The sequence below is a fragment of the Pomacea canaliculata genome, linkage group LG5, assembly GCF_003073045.1.
Source record: "Pomacea canaliculata isolate SZHN2017 linkage group LG5, ASM307304v1, whole genome shotgun sequence".
Classification (NCBI taxonomy): Eukaryota; Metazoa; Mollusca; class Gastropoda; order Architaenioglossa; family Ampullariidae; genus Pomacea; species Pomacea canaliculata.
The window spans coordinates 2,243,965-2,263,803 of NC_037594.1; the positions used below are offsets into that span (position 1 = coordinate 2,243,965).

Consider the following 19,839-nt stretch of genomic DNA (forward strand, 5'->3'; position numbering starts at 1 on the left):
TCACATTCTCTTTTCTTCCTTGGGTTGAAGAGCTTCCCACTGCACTCCGAGCATAAGCAACTGAGTCTTGTGCAAAAGAGCCTGCACTCTGCAGAAATGACCCCATACCCAGCGGAAAAGATGTGTGGTCTTGCTGGCTGGTACAAGGAAGGGGAAACCGTGATTTTCTTGGTCTGGGTCCTGAAACACAAAGTAGAAAACTCATCAACGATTGTTTTGTATGTGTGGCAAAACCACTGCTAACTGTCGTTGGTTTTTTGTTTGTTTTTCTCTCTTTTTTTTTTTTTTGGGTTTTGTTTTCTCAAGCCTTGGATTCTGAAAGTTTATATTCCATTTCTGTTTACTTCCAGGTAGAGACATATCAGCATTAGGTTCTGTACCCACTGCTGTCTACTGCTTTCTCAAAGGATCTCAGAAGTCTGTTCCTGGAATTGAGGTAATGGTTTTTGTTTGCATCTTTGCTTGCTCACAAACACAATGTTCTCTCTCTCACTCGCACAAACATTGATACTAATGACACCCTTGAGAGACATGCCATTAATGTAGACCCATAATTTTAACCACCTCTGTATGAACATAACAATACAACTGACATGAAGTCGTGTAAAATATGTGTGATGATTTTTTGCTTATGTATTTATGATTCCTTAATCTTTATGCATCTGCATTTCAACTGCCAAAGCTGCTGGTAAACGCATTGTACTTGGCACTACTCAGCTGGCAGATATTTGACCAATTTTAGGTCAGTTATGAGGATATTCTTATATTCTAATCCTAAAATTATTTTTAAATGACAAAACCTAGTTCATTGTAATAGTTTAAACCAAAAAGTAAACCAAATAAATCCACCTTAGTTGCACAACACAGTTTTTTTTGTACGGGCATGATCTCAACCAAAATTCCTAATCAGTAGCATTCCCATTGCCTATTAGCCCTTTATCAGCAGTAACATTTCATTGATCTTGGAGGTTTCGATGGCCTTGTCCAGTTGCCTCTTGTCAACTGTGTGGATTGTTTTCAGTCTGTTATTAGAAATTTGATGTCAACAAACTTGAGGAAACATCACTGTTCACCCAAGTCTATAGTTCCATAGTCAGATATCTTCCTCTGTAGCAGTAGACAGGTGTGAATTAACTTAGCTTATAACTTCTGATGTTAAAAGCTGAACTAATTGTGAAAGCTTTGTCCAAATGAGTTTTATGGTGCTGTCATAACAGCAAGCCTATTATTTAGAAATAAATATAAATTATCAGAAAGTGATATCTTGAATTTTTTCCAAAATGTAAGTGAGCATTCAAAGACATAGCTTGTGCACCTATACTGCAAGTGAAACAGAACAATTTGCTCCGATGCTGTCATGATGAACTAAACCCATTCATTTCAAAATAGTGTTGCGCTGATATTACCATTCAACCTTTCAACAAGTCTGTGCTTAAGGCTAAGCTGGATAACTCTTTAGTGTGCATGAGCACACAAATGGGTATAACATGTACAAAGTTTAAAAACTAAGATTGTTCAGTTTGTCTTCCATGACAATGAAAACTGATGACCACAGTTTGGAATAACACAAACTTCATTACAAAGCCCCAAATTACCATATACGTTATTATTATGTTAGCAGTAGTAAGGGGATTTAGTCCAAAAACTGTAAATCTTTAGAGCTGTTGAAGGTATGCAGCAATGCTACTGTTATCTTCTTGTAACATCTATAACTTCAGGAAAAGACACCTGTGGAGCAAGCTATCCTATACGCCATTTCTCTTGGAGGAGACACAGATACCATAGCAACTATGGCTGGTGCTGTTGCTGGAGCTTTCTATGGACTTGACTTAATACCAGAGTCATGGCAGGATTCTTGTGAAGGAGTGACCGATGCTAAAAAGTTTGCAGAACAAATTTGGCAACTTGTACAATCAACATCATAAAAATTTTCAAGAATGCTTGTTGAAAAAATATTTTTTAAAAAACCTTTTATTTAAAATAATCTAGACTTTTGATGCTTTTGTGTGAGACCATTCTGATAAAAATGTGAAAGAATAAAATAAATCTACTTCTTCATTAGATAACTGATTACTCGCATGTTCAAGCTTATCTAATGAATGCTTCAGTTACATACTTGTGTGTTGTACTCACCTTTATATAATCCTATATAGCATATATTGCATGCCTCCAACTTACGAGCAGGTTCCATTCCATGAGGCTGTTCTTATGTACTTTTGTTTGAAAGTCGGTACTGAGATGGATATGTGTTATGGTTATAGCATGGTACACGTAGAACCATCTCTACTTTCGGATGCACTGATACAATAATTTTCAGTTGTTTTTAATGTGCTTGAACAACCTTCAAGCACATGAAAATAAAGTTTATAATAGTTTATAATGAAAATGCTGCCGGAACCACATGGGCCCAACTGAGGGGGGCTGCCCAAAACCGGGTTCGCTGGCGAGGTGTTGTTGCGGCCCTATGCTCCTTGAGGAGTAACAAGGAATGATGATGATGATATAATGAAAATAAAGTGTATAATAGTTTATAATTACAGTACATGTATAAACTAAACTTTAAACTTGAAAGACAATCCTTACGAACTACTTTTGAGCTTGAGGACAACATTGTACGTACCAAGGTTCGTAACTCAAACATTTGTAAGCAGGGGACTAACTGTACGTTAGCGTGTGACCTTTTGTAGGCTGATGAATTCATAGAGAAGAAATGTGCCATATAATATTATCATCAATCCATTTCCAACTAGTGTGTGTTTATGTTGATGGGTGGTGACCATCCAGATACCACTCCATCAGCTGCAGTGAAACCCTTGTTTAATCAATTAATTTAAGTTAAGCTTATTTTAAATAATACATCTTACAATTAAATATATTGTGACCATATTCTTTTAAGTATATGTTTGTGTGTATGCATGTTTCAGAAGGAGTTACTATGTATGCATGCACACAGACTAAAATTACCGAACTGTAAATTTCATCACTCGGTTGACACAGAGAGGGAGAGACAGCAGATGGACAAGATATTGCCCTGATAAAAAAGTTGAATTACCAGTAAAAAGTACTGTCATTCACGTTGAAAAGTATATGTAAAAGAGAGAAAAGAATGAAAGGGTTAAGATGTGTAATCTTGGTGTTCAAATGGTGGGAATCAGATGCTACAGGTTTTTGCTTTTCATTGGCTGGGAGACGAATAAGTATTAAATAAAAGCATGTTTGTCCACTCGCCATCAACTTGGAATTCAACAATTGTTCAGCAAACATCTGGAGTTTTTCAGTTTTAGTCTGGCTATTATTCTATCACCTGTAGCTATTATTTCTTTCATTTTTTGTACTATTTTCTACTGTCTATACCATTCATGTACTTGATTAGCACAAGTAAACCATAACTTCTTTTATCTTCAATGATAAAAAAATCCATTTATTCATGCAAGACAATATAACTCATAACTCTTTACTATCTTTTAAAGAAAAAATAGTTATTTCTTACTCTTGTTTTTATTTCTGCATACACAAATAAAAGTTATCAGATGACATCTCATCTTTTTATTTATCTAGATCCCCATATGGACAGTTAGGGTGGGTGCAAATATTTCAATGTAATAATTTACCTTAGTTTTTGTAATATAAACGAGATTTAAATTGATTTGTGATATAAAACTAAGATAAATATGTGAACCAATATGCCAAAACAAGCTAAATCAATGATCAAGTATCAAAGTAGAAAAGACTCAAGCAAAGGAATGACAATGTCTAATCAAAAATGCATACTCTCAAAAACCAATCTGAATGGTTTGTATTATTTGTAGATATTGATAGATATAGACAATATAAAACTAGCCTGTAAATTTTAGCTTCCAAAACCCATCCATTAATTATCCAATGAGCAATGTACTGTCATCAGGGTTCCCAGGGATCAGGGATGGTGCCAAAAAAGGACCTTAAAAGGACCTTTCATGCATTCATAAGGACCTAAGTGACAGTCATCAATGCTTAAGTTTTTCTCTTGTATGGTCGGAAAGATGTATTATTTATGAATCTGTGGTCTTCTCTATGTTCTCAAATATGTATTTCTAGTAATAATAATCAAAGAGTTAATTTTGATGCCTGTCTGCCATATTTAGATTAGATAACTTAAAAAGTGTCCTTAGCGCGCTGTATAACATACACCGTTAATGTTTCAAGTTTTCTAGAATCTAAGTAATAATAATTGCAAAACCTGAAAGCCATTCTTTGGTGTAATACAAAGTCAGTTCACGTGTCTCTCTCTCGCACACACACTCTAACGGGAAGAGAGAGAGAAATAGAGCTATGCACAGTAGTAATAGAAGATCAAAGTTCAAAGAAAGAGTAAGTTTCTAAAGACCTTTTGAAAAAAGAGTGTTTTTTGCGAATACGGAAGGAAACTAGTGTTGTACAGATGTGTAGACCAAACATTTTCTTGTGACTACAAGGAATGCAAGGCTTGAAGGATCAGACGAGAATGAAAAGAGTATGATCCTAATGCTAAACCAAAGATGGAATGAGTCGAAACTGTCAAGCATTACAGCCCATTTATTTTTGTTAACCTTGAGATATTATTTAAGCATTCTCATTATACATACATGTAAACATGCAAACATATACTTATACAAACAGCATGATATACTAATACATATAGATTAAGATTACAAAATGACAAGCAATCCATCTACTATAAGCAAAAGTTTCATTGATGAAATTCAATTCTTTGTCACCCTAAGCTTTACCAATACTAAACAATACAATTTCTTTACTAACCTAATTCTCTAAATAGTTCTGGTTTTTTTAACATGTTCATAGCATACATGTACAGAATTGTGCAGGGCTATTTAAAACTGAAATAAACATTATTCTGAATGTCACAATTCAACACCTTTTAATTTCTTCCTGTAATCTATCAATGTCTGACTGAATCTTTGTTATCTCTTCTTCTGTCTTTGGCTAACAAACGCATGTTGTTAGATCTTTCATAAGTGAAAAACTTTTTGCTCTTCAGCTGGAACTATGTCTGTCAGCCAGTTCCAGCAGGTTCGTTCTTCGGCACTGGTGGTCTTTAGCCTTTTTGTGAGTATTACCAGCTCATGTCCTAATCTCTTCTGTGACCTGCTTTTCTTCTGTTTCCTCTGCTGCTTCTGCTCAGAGAGGTAAGTTCATACCTGCCATAGGCACTAAAAGCGGATATTATCAGTGGTTTGGAGATCTCAACATTTTCACCCTCCCACACTGTGAATATGATAAGAATTACTTGCGTGCTTTTAGTGCAGTCTGGCTAAGATTGTCAGCTACTGTTTTTTGTTGAATGAAAATCCTCTTTCCACTGTAGCTTGACCATGAGAGAGTAGGAGTAAACTGTCTGACAAAAGACCACAAAACCAGAAATTTGCTTTTCAGCAAGGCATCATAAAACCACTATCCACTATAATTGTCAATTACTGGACACACTTGCAGAGCTGGTCGGTGCCGTCTGATTTTGAGCGGGCTGTGGATGTTCTCGATGACGAAAGTAATCAGTACACAAAAGCGCGCATCTTTCAGAAATACTTTTATTTGCCTTTGGTGTCTTTCTAAACATGTGCTGTTTCAGAACACTTTCGCCATTGATGAAAGATTCAGAGATAGTTTGCAGGCAGCACTCGTGCAATGTTTTCGCTCGAGTCTTTTATTAACCAATCTTTATACTTGTCTTCCTTAGCCACTTCTCTGAAAGAGCACTTCCCGCATCTTTCAAATTGTTAAGCAGACAAAGGAATGTGTCGACACGCGGAGTGAGCTCGCGAAAGGCCGAAACGGACGTTCCGCCGCGAGCGAGACTGGGTAGTCATGTGATTAAAATAGCATGCGGCGAAAAATCGTCGGTGTTTGCGCAAAGTCGACTCCGGAAATAAATTTGTGGTAATATTTTATCGATAAAGGACTTAAAAGGGTCACAGAGAAAATGCACGAGGACCTGTGTGAGAATTTGAAAGGACGCATGGCAATAAAAGGACTTAAAAGGCCTTTCGGCGAAAATTCAATATAAAAGGACTTAAAAGGACCTTGCAAGGACCTGGGAACCCTGTGTCATACTAGTACACCAATCACGTTGCCAGCAATCAACATCAAGCAAAGAGAATGAGCAACGTTTCGGATATTCAGATGCCAAAAATCTGCATTTATCATACTATAGTAGCAGTTTTCCAGAACCATAGGAAACTACACAACTAATCCCAATCTGTTTGAGACTGAGGAACCTTCAGGCTCGAACATGCTCTCTCCTTCTGCTTGGTGTTGACTGCTGGCAACATTGTGATTGGTGTACTAGTATGATGTAGTAAACTGACTGCAACACTCTTGATTGTAAGTGCAAATCATGTACTTTGTTACCAGATAATTAATTAATGGATGGGTTTTGGAAGCTGAAATTTACAGGCTAGCTTTGGTTGGTCTTCAAAGGAAAAAGGCATGTGAAACAGAAAGTTAGACTTGAATGACACTGATGTACTGAACTGTTTTCACTCAAAATTTTAGGATACAAAATAATCATTTGCTTACAGTCACATCTTCAACACAGCTCTGGGATGGTATGAATCATTGCCCAGTGACATCAACCTCATCCGCACAATCATTTACTTTCATTCTTCTCAGTGTGATCATCAAAATGTTGACATCTGGGTTCTGAAAATCATGCCATACAACTTTGAACCTGAGTACTGCAAGGATCAGGTGACTAAAGACTGGCATTTCAGAGAATGTCATTCTTGTCAAAATGCTCCATCTGTGTCGCAAATTAGGGTCTGTTTTCCAGTATAAAATAGTACAAAACTGGTGGCCTTCAAAAACTGGGAAAGCTGTGTTTCAGACACAACTCTGAGAAAGCAGTTCATTCAAAACTGAAATTTTGTGCAAAACCAATTCTGAACACCAGTGTCTGTCATTTAATGAATCATTTCAGAGCAAAAACAAAATGCTGACACAAGTTACTGGTCCAATGTAAGTCCCTTTGGTGTGGCATGACCAGGTTAACAATTAACATATCTGCTGAGCTAGATGGATAATGAGCAAACAATTTTCACACAAAATGCTACATTGTGGCAAGACCTGTGACAATGGTAAATAATTATAGGACAGTTTTAAATTATTATACTTTCAGTAGGATTTACAGTTAACATCTTCATGCAAAACAGATGCGGTAAATGACCGGAACAATTCCAGAACTGAAACCAAATATCTGAGACTGCATCTGCCTTCTGGCCAGTCAGCAACATGGTTGTCTGAACTGTCTTGACTCAAACATCCATAGCCCTGCTAACTGTCAGAAGTGTCAGCTTCCCAGTAACAAAGCTTAGAATGGTAAATGCCAAAACATGGGCTGCTGCATAGGCTGGGCTTGGAAGGACAGGAGGAACAGTAAAAGGTTGTCTCTTTTGGATACTTGTGTTTGATGGTTGGGCCATAGCCAAAACGACTTAGGCAGACCTTACATCGCTTGCTGGGATACCTCTTGCTTTTAGTGGGTGGTATTCGCATCATGCTGTGATTTTCTGTTAGACGGACTCTGTCTTCATCCTTCAGTCTGCTTTCTGAAGGGAGTTGAGTCTGCCTGTTCGATGTTTGCTGCAGAGGGGACTGGAACTGTTCTGTTGGTCTAGTACCGAATTCCGAACTGTTCTTACCATCTGAAATAAAAATCCATTCAGCAAACGTGAGGAGCTCAAAGTCAAACTGGTCTATGTGTCGAGCATGTGAGTTGTGCATGCCACAGGTATGTGTGTGTGTGCGCGCACATGTGCCAATCCAAACATACATGTGCACACATGGTCCTTTCTTGAATATCAGATGTTTTTAATGTGATCTGCATGGTCTGAGAGCTGAATATGTAATTTCTCCACTGACATTGCAAAGTTGTTGTGTTGTCTGTGTGGTTATGCATACAGTTTGCTTCTTTAGACTTCAGTGCAACTGATGCATTTAGGTATCTTGACAGCCACTGTTTACAAGTCTCGTTAACACTATGACAAAATTCTGTGCCTTTCCTTATTGAAATGAGGGATTCAAATGCTTTCTCTTTCAAAAAGTCATTATTTTAAGTATTCATTTTCACTATTGACTCTTACAAAGACATGTTCATAGCAGTGAAGAAGAATATATAGATTTGAGTGTGAGAGTGTGTGTTTGCAAGCATGGAGACTTGTGTATATAGGATTAAAAAATGACATGGGGCCATTGTTGTAACACTTCCTCTTAAATGCAGTTCCTCTGAAGATTGCTGAATTAATTTTTTCTTTACAATTCTACATCCCAAGGAAATGCACAGGACTATAACCAAAAGAATTATAAAGTTGAAGATCATATTACCCTTTAGGCTCTACAGAGCATGACACTGATATATAATCTAAAATAAGTGTACCGAGATTCATTTTTTCAAAGTTGGAGGCTATGCTACGCATCTCATGCATAAGTACCCCATTATATAGAACAATTATGAAAAAACAAATGCCACCTCTGCATTTCACCACAGGCAATATCTCCTTCCATCCACTGGTATGAAAATTAGAATTAGAAGACAGGTGTGTGTTAATGCATGTATGTGCAAAACCTTTGTACAGTAGAAATATAAAAGGACTTAACCAAAAACTGTCATTTGGTTTCTAGCTAACAAATCCAGTAGAATAATTCTGCAGCATAACTCATGCTCCAAGCATCAAACCAAATCATGCAATACCTTTTTTCCATATCTTCCTTTGACTTCCTGTCCAGGCATCTAGAAAACATTAACTAGCTACGCTGCTTCAGGTTCTTTGAAGCATCTGGTCCTTCTTAATTGTCTGAGCTAACTCACGTTTCAAGCATTTCTATACTTATGCATATACTTGCCTTCTTTCCCCATCCCAGAATCAGGACATAATACTTATGCCCCACCAATAGATGAATGAATTTTCCCAAATTGCCCTTACAATTGTTCAGCAAACATCTGGAGTTTAAGGCCACACGTTTTAGTGTGGTTATTGTTCTGTATCATCTGTAGCTTTTATTTCACTCATTTGTTGTCCTGTTTACTACTGTTCATACCACTCATGTACTTGATTAGCACTCTGAGCATAATCTCCATGTTGTGGCACAGTGCCATACTAATGTGTATTTATTACATGATCATATAATTTTAGAATCTAGCATCAATCACACAGCATGCTTGACCACAGTAAGACCAGTAATAAAAAATATGTGCTTCACTAAGTTATAAAATAAACAGGCAGATTTTACTAAAGAGAACTTTATTACTGTTAAGATAAAACTGTATTTTACAGTTTACATGCACACATTTGTAAGACAAAAAGAAAGCCATCATTTCCTTTTAACCTAATAGTAATAAGAACCATTCTGCCAGCTTGAACAAAAGTAGACACCTTAAAGTTACATTTTCACAAGCATAAATCACAAACTTTCATCCCCTCAATTTTTATAACACAAAAAGTTTTTATCCCTGAAACAAACATGGATCAGATATAAAGTTTCTTTATAAAATTGTACAAATTCACTAGTATTCTTCAATTTAAAAGTAAACAACTCCATAATTAATGACTTCAAAAATCCCTTTAATTAGAGACGGTTCTTAATTATTTCTTTCGCTTTCCCTAATAAGTTTGATTTTATGTAATCTTTATGTTGCAAAATATATAAAATCAAATAACAAGTGACTTAACCAACTTAAAGGAAAATCAGAACAGCATGTAGGTAAAAGAAATTAGCATGAGAGAATGCTTATTATCACACACAGACACATACCACAGTGCAAAGGCACACACAGCCATGTTACTATAAGGAAGGCAATCATACTCATGTGGAACGGGCAATGACCTCGACACCTCAACAGCAATGACTTCTAGCTGTCTCCCAACTCCTGGTTTTTTTCCTCCAAATTATCAGTGAGCCTCCCCTCAAGGGACTCCACCACATCTTGCTGCTGATGTGGCAACACTTCGTATGTTTTGGCATTGATGACCCTGTGTCTGAGTGTGGAGAAGGGAACCCTGCACATGTTTGAAGCCATTCGCAGAGATACACCTTTGCGCACCATTTCCATCGCCATCAACAATGATGAGGTGGTATATTTCCTTTGCTTACTGTAGTATTGTCTGGTAGACATGAAATGGGGTGGAAGTATTCCTGTCCTTGTGCCCAACATGTCTGGAACACACACAGAACAAGACTGAAGAGTGTCAGGAGGGGGTGCAGAGTGTTAAACTGGAATCGTACTAAAGTACCTTTTTCTTCTGCAACATGGACCTTCTGTAATGCACACCTTTTGGGTGAATGCATGAGTGGATCACCTTGAAGACAAGTATCACAAAACCAAATGCAAAGATTCCAAACAGTTGTTGTCTTAACAAGTCACAATTCACGTTTTCCTGTGATTTCCAAATCCAGTCAAGGCACATAATATGCAAAATGACGAACAACATGAACAGCCATAGAGTGAGAGATTTGAAAGATCTCACAAAACAATGCCAAGATTCTTTCACAAATGTTCAACAGAGCCAAACGTGACCATGGTTTAAAAAGTTACGACACACAGTGCAGTGATCTGGAGTCCTCCATACACCAGAACTATCAAATCTATGCCAACAAGCTTAGTTTCATTATCTTTATATTTTTTTTTTCTTTATTTGAAGATGTCACATTTTGGAAACATCTCCAGTCCTATGACAGAAAATTAAACTTAACTGTCTAAGGCTTTGCATGGTGCCAAATTTATACATTCACACAGAACCAACCAGAAACAATCACAAACAGCTGGAACCCAACAAAGTATAGAATATATATGTGAAGAAGCATAAACGAATGCCACTTTACTAAACGGCAACACTGAGGGGCAATCATTTTCAAAATCTTTGTCTTCTGCAATAATCCACAGCAGACAACATCTGCACCTAGTCCTGGGTGCTCTGGGTATCGCGGTCTTGGCGACCTTTACCTCGACCACGAGAGGTAGGTAATGTTTCAGTTCTGTTAAGCAACATCAAATATTGCCTGCGTATTGTGGTCCTGGGAACTCCTGTAATGGCAGCCACCTTGCGGGTGGAAAAGCCTTTCTTGACCATGTCTATGGCACTGGCCAGGGCGGTTGAAGAGTACTGCCTATAAGGAGAGGGGACTATGCCGACGCTATAGGCGTGTGTGTACCTTCCCCAGCCAACAGCTCCGTCTGGAACAGAGGAGAAAAGAGGTGTGTCTGTACATGGACTCCTGCTGAGGAATAAGTCACAGGTTTATATCAGCAGTAAACAGACTACATGAAAGATAAGGCATGAATGTTGTCATGCGCAAAGTCAAGAAGCCCACTTAAAGATAGAGAACAGGGGGCTGGCTTTGCTCTTGTGGTGAAAAGAACAGAAATCACAGATGTGGCAGTGACCAAATAATCTGCCAAGTGTGTATGTCACCATGTAAAATGCAAGTATGACCAGCAAGGAGAGTTTATTCAATTGGAAAACTTGCTAGATATCAGAAAAGTAACATTAAGCACCATGCAAAAGATCATATTGTTTTAGTGGTGAACCTTTATTTTTATTTGCAACCCTCATTCCTGTACAGAGTGGTATTTACATGATGTGCTTGTATTGAGAAAAGCAGGTTATCTAGCAACCAATGGCACATGGACAAAACTTTTCTTATCATCTCCAACTTCTCGTTTCAGCACATAAATGGTTCAGCTTCAGCATTTTCTAAAGAATAGCAAACAACGTGCCCTTCCCTTCTTGATGCAATATAAAGGCATAATGTTCACAGAAAGCATGGTAAGTCACAGTCAGACCTGAGTGTAGCAGTTTGTGCTAGTGAATCTTTAATTTTTTTTTTAGTCACAACAGAGTTATGATCCATATTTATTGTGATTGTATGCATCTGCTGCATACAACTGGCAGTATTGCCTGCAACCACATCATGAAGTGTACAACTGCAAGCTCTTTGTGCTGTATATAAGAAGTACTATTCCTCAAAGAAAAAGGCCAGGCATGTCAAACTGGGGGTCTCCTGAGTGCCACATTGTTTTGTCATGAGGGCGGCACATGTGTATAAAGTCCTTTTTGCGGGCCGCAGGTGTGCTTGCAAAGGGCCGCATGTTTGATATGCCTGGTCTACAGCTAACTAAAGCAAAAAAAATAAAAAATAAACGTCATTTTTTAAACAGAAGAAGCATGATGCTAACCAAATTTTACAATCTGAACACACTTAAGTTTCTCCTGTTACAAAAAGATCAAGAATCAAGATCTACTTTTTAATCATTAAGGAGTAAATTTCTTAAATTCCTCCTTGAAACATAAACAAATATCTTATCCATTAACAGAAGTGAAAAAATGTCTGTGCTCAAATGTCACATTACAGGCAAATGTTAGATCCCTGCACTGTCTAGGTTACCCATCCTTTGTTCCCTCTGCACGATTATGCTCATTCTTTGCACTGTTACTCTCTTCAGCAAGAGTTGTCAGACTTAGAGTACATCTGCTTCTGAAGAACCTTTGTGAGAGGCTTTTGAACCAAAAGACACTTCTGAGGAATGTAAAGTGGTTGATTCAGATACAAATTCCACTTCATCTGCTGATTCTGTCTCAAATGATGAAGACATGGCCCATTCCCGTTCTGGTACAATAGTCATTTGAAACTTCCTTGAGGCATGAATAGGTCCTGACATCTTTTGCCTAGAATGCTGTATTTGACTCACTTTAGTTATCATTACTGGTTCAAGAGTTTCATTTTGCAATTGAGCTCTCCGCACACTTCTCTGTAAAGAGGTGCGAGGAACATGAAAATATTTTGCCACTCTACGCAGTGGCACCCCTTGAAGAACCATGTCTACTGCCATGGACATGGTGGACTGAGAATAGTGGTATTTCCAGTTCCCAAAATGTGAAGTGACTGCTTGGCTGCTAAATGTATTCCCTGGATCTACCAAAACTGCCTTCTCACCGTCCTCGTCTGGAACAAAAGGAAAAGACACTGGCTGAAGCAAAAAGCTGTTTAGTCATGCTTTTTGCACATCAGTTGCCAACTTATCACATTCAGGATTTTTTTTTAAATGCAAGTTCTCTCTTGTCTTTAAAATCCCATCCCTCTTCTACGCCTATTAAGAAGAATGAAGGTTGAAAAACCTGATCAGGGGCATATTCCACTCTCAGGGTGCTATGCAGTCACCTTTAGACAAATCCATTCACAAAATGTCTTAATTTTTCCCCTTATCTGAATTTCTCCACTACCGTTTTCACACAGTCCTACCATCTGTCCTGGATAACCTGAATAACGGAGAAAAACTAATCAGTTTCACGCATCAAATAACATACTATTTTTAAAACATTTTAATGAACGGCAACTTTCTGATTTGTTCAGACCAATTCCAATGCTTGAAACACTAGCACGAGTACTTGATAAGAAAAACCTGCTTAGATATTAAGCAGAGTGGTTTTGGTACCAGCCATTCTGGTGTGATCCTACACAGTAGGCAAGGAGGTATCTCTTAATTTCTATTCTCTTGACTTGATTTCTTAACAATTTGCCAGATTATGACTAAGTTTTAAATCAAATCTTAAAAATAATGAAAAGCATGATGGTGTGTGGGAGGGGAGTGATGGTTGAAACTTGTTTAAATCCACATAGTTTGGCCAATCCACACTAAATCTGGCAGGAATATTCATATATGGTTCAGTCATAAGCTATGCTAGTTGGAGTACACTGAAGTATTACTTCTCTAAGATGTTGTCAATGACAATGATCAACTTTATTAGTCCCAGTGGGCAATTTAAACATGGGAAGGTGCTCTAGTTACAGAAAAGTTATTATATATATACTCTATAAAACGAAAGAAACTTGCATCAAGAATAATCATGTGCGCATCTTCAACACAAACACACTACTGATACTTCATCTGAGGATGAGCAGCTGGACCGCAGACGGCACAAACGATTTCAGGTGTTTGCATGTTGGCATGGATTAGCATTTACCTGAGCTTAGTAATACAAATTCTCTTGCTAGTACATGTTCAGGTATAGAAAAAAATTGTTGCTGGTGGCTCCAAATGAAAATCTATCATTCAAAAATTGCAACGCATCTACTATGCAGAGCAAACTGAACTTCGTTATTTGATAATATTCTGAGGGAAAGAGTGGAGGAAGGGAGCCAGTTATTTGGCTCCTGGCATCACAGCTGTTCTCTCTCCCTTCACTACAAACAGCCAGCAGGGTCTCTCACCCCCCAAACCCTTTGACCTGTTCTCCCTGAAGGCACTGTGCACTGACAATTACCTGGGCCAAAGCACTGTAATTAAGTTCCTATCCATCTGCATAAATCAATTTAAAATACGTATTCCTCATAATAAATATTCTGAATTCAGTAACACAGTTTCATCAAAATCTATATGAAAGGTTCATCATCTTGTACTTGGTGAGACAAAGGTACAAACTGGACAAACTCCAATTAATTAAAATGAAAATGTAATAATAATAAAAAAAAAATAGCTACAAAGATTTTTGTGATACTTCATGCATACTTGTTCATGCTTGTGTATGCGAGTGCTAGTGCACAAAATAAGCTTTTCCAAGGAGTATGTTTTCTGCAAAGAATATACAACTAAGCTAAACCTTCAAAGTTATTAAAAAATATATATATATAAATAAAAAAAGTTACCGAGGAAAACCAGAACAACCATTTGGCTTTACTTGAAAAAACTCAAACTATGAAACACAATTGGATTGATTTTTAATGATTTAATGTCTTAAGAACTATGCTTCTTAACAGTCATTACAGTCACATTAATGTGTTAACTACTCTTTCAAAAGTTAACTTTCCCCCAATGACAAATCAGTGAATGCAACTTCAATCATACTATGAGTGTGTTTTTGCAAAACTTGGTTAGTTTCAAAGATGAACCAACATCACTTTACTGTATCTGATTAGTCATATTAGTCAACCAAGATTAAAATAAGTCCTCAGCATCTCTACATGAGAAACAGCAGCAAGATCCCAAGATTTCTTTGGCACAATCATGTTCATGGCATCACACCAAGAAACACTTTTACTTTGAAGTTACTTCCAAGTAATTTTTATTTTTCACACATAGTCTGGCAACCAGAATCTTCTCTTTTGCCCACAAAATTTCAATGGTAAAGCTACAACAAGACAAACCTCTTAATAATGTTTTTTTAATGTCCATTCCTAGATAAGCTTGTCATGAATTACTTCCCTTTAAAAACTAAATGAAGCATCCAATTACAGGTAAAGCTGTGTCGCTTTGTTTCCTCCTCAGCCCCCAGTGCCCAACAGTCACAAGTAGGGAAAAGTCGGTAGCAAACCTGATAAATCAGATATACCAGCTTCTCTGTAACCAATCTGATGGTTTAAGTAGATTTCCCCAATCACAAGAAAAATTAAAAATTTATAAAAGAAAAATGTATTACTGCTAAATGAGCATGCATATTGGTCACAGCAGGCCCAATGTGAAAATTGTCAAAATGTCTAAGATCTCTCTCAAAAATATGTGCAGCTCTGACTTGAATATCAAAAGATTAAAGACACCATTTAGCAATTAATGGTGGTTTGTGGATGCAATGACAGCGCTTTGTGCAAGATACCATAAATCATCACTTTAATATGCAGTTTTCCTTTCTCAGAGAAGGAAATAAAGGTCTCTACTTTGTACCCCACATTAAAAATGGCATAAAATGCACTCCACATTTTCATATATAACCCTAATCAGAATTTGCATACACCTAACAACTATAGACACACAGTCTTGATTGGATTTTCTCTCTTAAATTATTTTCAACAAATAAATTCTGCTTGTAGTTTGGCTATATTTAAAGTCAGACTATTGGATGTCAACAATACTAAATTAACAATAATGAAACAATTTTCCAAGTCAAAGCAAGTTGCTTTTTATTCAGAAGTAGAAAATATTACTAAATTTATGAAAATTGTTGATTGTACATACAACAAATGTAACGGTATGATCATCTAACTGCATGTTGCAATTTTTCCTATCTGAAAATAAAAGATACTATCAATATTTTATCATAAAGCTGAAAACAAAAGTGAAGTGACCTTTAAATATTCTTGATTCCCCAACAAATGTCTTTTTAACTTTGAAATAAAATAATACTGTGTTAATTTCAAAACTGACCACCTCAGTTTACTACTCAATCATCACTGAAAATAAAAACAATACTCCAATTTCTATTTTGTGTAAGATTCAATTAAACTGGCTGATGTTTAACGACTTGTCTGGCGACATAATCTATGCATTGCTTTTCTTTATCCCATCATGATGACAAGTTATACATGCAAGAAATGTAACACAATGTTCTTCAGACAAACCTCAAAAAGAAAGTCTCAACCAATATAAATATAAATTAGGACATCCCTGCTGTCTGCCTGGCAACTTGAACATGCCTGTAAAGTGTGGTATAGGGAATGTCAAAATATCTGGCAGCATTGAGTATTGACCGCTTGCCAGACAAAACTGACTCTACAGCTGTAGACATGGTTGCCCAATGGTGTCGAACGCAAGATCTTAGACCAATCACTTTCCTGGGGCCTGCCACAACCTTGGCAAAGTCTGGAAGAGAGAGAGAAAGAGAGAAAAACTCTCTGAGAAGCACTCCTAGCCTCTTCATAGGAATTTTTATGTTATGTTGCCTTTCATGCTTTTCTATGCTGCAGTCACTCATCTCATCTTTCAATACAGCACGAAAAAGTCAACATGAAAACACCAATAGAATGCATAATTTACTGTAAAGAGAGATTATGGATTGCTTTTAAAAAAAAACAGGAGCCCTTATGTCAGATATGTGCTCTCACTCTATGATCTTTTGCAATGTTAAGAGTTTGACTTCAGCAACTACTGGTGACTGCAGTTTTTAGGATGCATTGATTTTTTTGATTTTTTTTTGGGGGGGGGGCTGCTATACAAAAAAGGTTTATATACCCCACAGAATAAGCTTTTATATGTGAAACCTTTAAACAACTGCACCAATAAGGCCAAAGACCAAAACAAGACAGCCTTTGACTAAAAGTGTTTGCAGTAATACAGTAAGTCTTTATTTGTATAAGTAAACTTTTTAAAATCTTCCCAAAAGCCAAAAATAGGTTGATATGGGGGGGGGGTGAACATGAAGGGGAGATTAACCCAAATACTGAGACATAACCTCTGAATAAAAAAAAATGCTTGCAATGTAGTAGTTTGAAAAAAAGGCTGAAACACTGTGTGCAGCACCAAGCCTACTATTCAAAGATCAGTGTACTAGCTTCTGAAAATAAATCGCAAAAATTAAAGGCCAAATATGGTGTCTACATTTATATGACTATCACCAAAGTATCTTTCGTAACTGTGTAAGCATGAGCTTTTATTTTTCTTTCCTTTTTGCCTAAAACAAAATTTTGTGAAGTGATCCACAATCATGCATGTACATAAACACATATGCTCTACAACCAAACACAGACACACAAGCCACATTGACTAAATACTCCACTATTTATTTTACAATGAACAAATAATACTTTTTCTTTTAAAAAATGCATGGTATTTAACATTTTTTAACATTATTTAGTGACAACGAAAACCAGTCCAGCTGCAAAGCTGGATCCTGTGAATGTGCTTCTACACCCTTACACCTGCATAGGTAGCAGTGTCTGCTTCCCCAAGTACAGTGGTACCTCGACATACGAGTGCCCTAAGATACGAGTGTTTTGAGATACGAGCCGCCGAGCAAGCGATATTTTGCTTCGAGATGAGAGCAAGATTTGACATACGAGGGATCGCACACTACACCGCTGCACACGACCCCAACATGAGGGGCGGATGTTGGGGTCGTGTGCAGCGTCCAACAGTTTCTCCCACCTCAGACTAGACCTCAGTCTGTGTGCTTGTTTCCCTCGTGTTCGAAGCATTTTTGAAAAGTTGGGTTCGCGTTTTTTGCTTTTTGTACATTTACAAAACATTATCACTAAACATTAAACATTATAAAGATGGAGGAGGTTATCTCTACAAGAGATATAAAGGAGATCTTGGGAATGTGGGAGAAAGTTGTAGAGTTCGTGGATAAAAATCACCCTGAAAAAGTTGCAACTGGTCGTGCATCGGAGTTGTTCAACGAAATTTGTCTCATTTCCGCAATATCCTGAAAGGAAGAAAGAAACCTCCTTGGACAGTTTTTTAAAACGATCTGCAGGTGAAAATGAGCAAAGCGTGGCGAAAAAAAGAAGTGAAGACCAGTGACGAAAATTAAGCACTTCCGTAAGCACTTCACTTTTTCTTTTATTATGTTTTTATAGAATATGTATTTGTTATTTATAAGTAAATGTTTCTTCTTGTAAATACATTTTTCTTATTCAAAAACACTTAACAAAAACAACTGAGGTGGTGTTTTGGGTGCTGGAACGGATTAATGGCATTCCAATTAATTTCAATGGGGAAAATTGCTTTGAGATACGAGCAATTTGACATACGAGCAAGGTTACGGAACGAATTAAACTCGTATGTCGAGGTACCACTGTACTATTTATTGCAAGAATATTTTATCAGAACAGCACACACCATGTATGTCAACCATTACTATTCAGTCAAATAACAGTTTTCATCCATTCTTCATAACCACAGAAAAATCTTTCTTGATCAAACAGCTGCAATGACACATCTACATGTAGGCACTCTCTTATGTTCATGGTCACATGCATACACACACATATCCCTTCCCAACACACACGCATATATGCCCCTATGTATGTGTATGCATGCACACACACAAAAAAGAGAATAAGAGAAAGAACTGGGGGGAACACAGAATATGAAGTAAATCTCCCTTCCTTTCTAAATATTAAATATCCAAAACTTTTTTCCCGAATCGCATAAAACTTAAGATCCACCACTACTTTTCCTGCCAAGTTAAGAAAAATGTAAAATGAACAATAAAAAGAAATCCCTAACGAATATTTTTTGAATTCTTGCAGTTTTAAAGTCCCATTTTTTTTCAAGTGGCTGTCTTGATCACTTGGATGTAGTAAGCCTGTAGCGTACAGACTATGCCAGAACTCTTATGTTTCAACATTCTGGCTCTGGCTTTAGAATGCTATGCAAGGACCACACAAACTGGCTAGTTGAGTTTCTTTGAAAGGGAATCTGACTGTGGCAGCAAAAGATATGCCCCACAGCACTTCCCTTCATGGCTTTCTTTACAATGCGAGATGTGGTAGCCTAGAGTTCTGCGGGGCACACCATGTCTTTGGGCAGCCACTGACACACAGCTGCCCATGTGCACATCGTGGATTGCCGCCTTGAGTCTGTCTGCACCATAGCACTTGTAAACCATCATACTAACCCTCCTGCCTTCTCTCACCACATGGCTCCATCTAGTCTGCTCATCTGGAAACAGAAAATCAGCAAGCTGCATCTGAGCCAAAGACACTTGGATGTCCCGACCAATAAAGAATCATCCATTTGCTTGTACAAAAAAAAATAAATCCCAACATATTTAAGTTGTAAGGGTTGTAGCACAAGGGATTTATGTCTAAGGTTGGGAAGGATGGTGCTGTGCTATCACTGCCAATGTTTCTGTTTCAGTCCGTTTGTAAGCACCTTGGCATTTGCCAACATGTCCCTCTTTGCAGCGCTTAACTCGGTAACTCAAGGTCCTCCGAGGTACATGATGTCGACAAGATGCCAAGTACACAGACATACCCATGTGTACATCATATATAGCTGCCTTCATGTCATTTTCACTATACTGCTTCTGATAAGAACCCATTACACAAACTCCAGTGCCAGCAAAGCCAGAACTCCATGGGGCACGCTCATCTGGA

At 37.4% G+C, this 19,839-nt stretch overlaps 2 protein-coding genes across 23 annotated transcripts in view; one reads left to right on the top strand and one right to left on the bottom strand.

Annotated features, from left to right (window-relative positions):
- The window catches only part of LOC112564038 (poly(ADP-ribose) glycohydrolase ARH3-like), a 29,241-nt gene extending 25,707 nt beyond the window's left edge, over nt 1–3,534 (top strand). Inside the window, exons 6-7 of the mRNA XM_025238603.1 lie at nt 351–436; nt 1,719–3,534. Coding sequence (XP_025094388.1) covers nt 351–436; nt 1,719–1,925 — 293 coding nt within the window. The 3' untranslated portion in view covers nt 1,926–3,534. The remainder of the gene's footprint in view (nt 1–350; nt 437–1,718) is intronic.
- The window catches only part of LOC112564035, a 73,511-nt gene that overhangs the window by 20,574 nt on the left and 33,098 nt on the right, over nt 1–19,839 (bottom strand). For 15 of the 22 annotated variants that reach the window (XR_003099147.1, XM_025238584.1, XM_025238574.1 and 12 more), the window contains exon 4: nt 5–180. Coding sequence is in view for 20 of the 22 variants with exons in the window: in XM_025238584.1 (XP_025094369.1) it covers nt 5–180 (176 nt within the window). In the remaining 2 variants the exon portion in view is untranslated. Of the gene's footprint in view, nt 1–4; nt 181–6,085; nt 7,677–9,254; nt 11,204–11,543; nt 12,973–18,413; nt 19,403–19,615; nt 19,835–19,839 lie in introns of those variants that run through there. The other 7 variants (XR_003099148.1, XM_025238586.1, XM_025238593.1 and 4 more) reach the window with 7 other exon arrangements.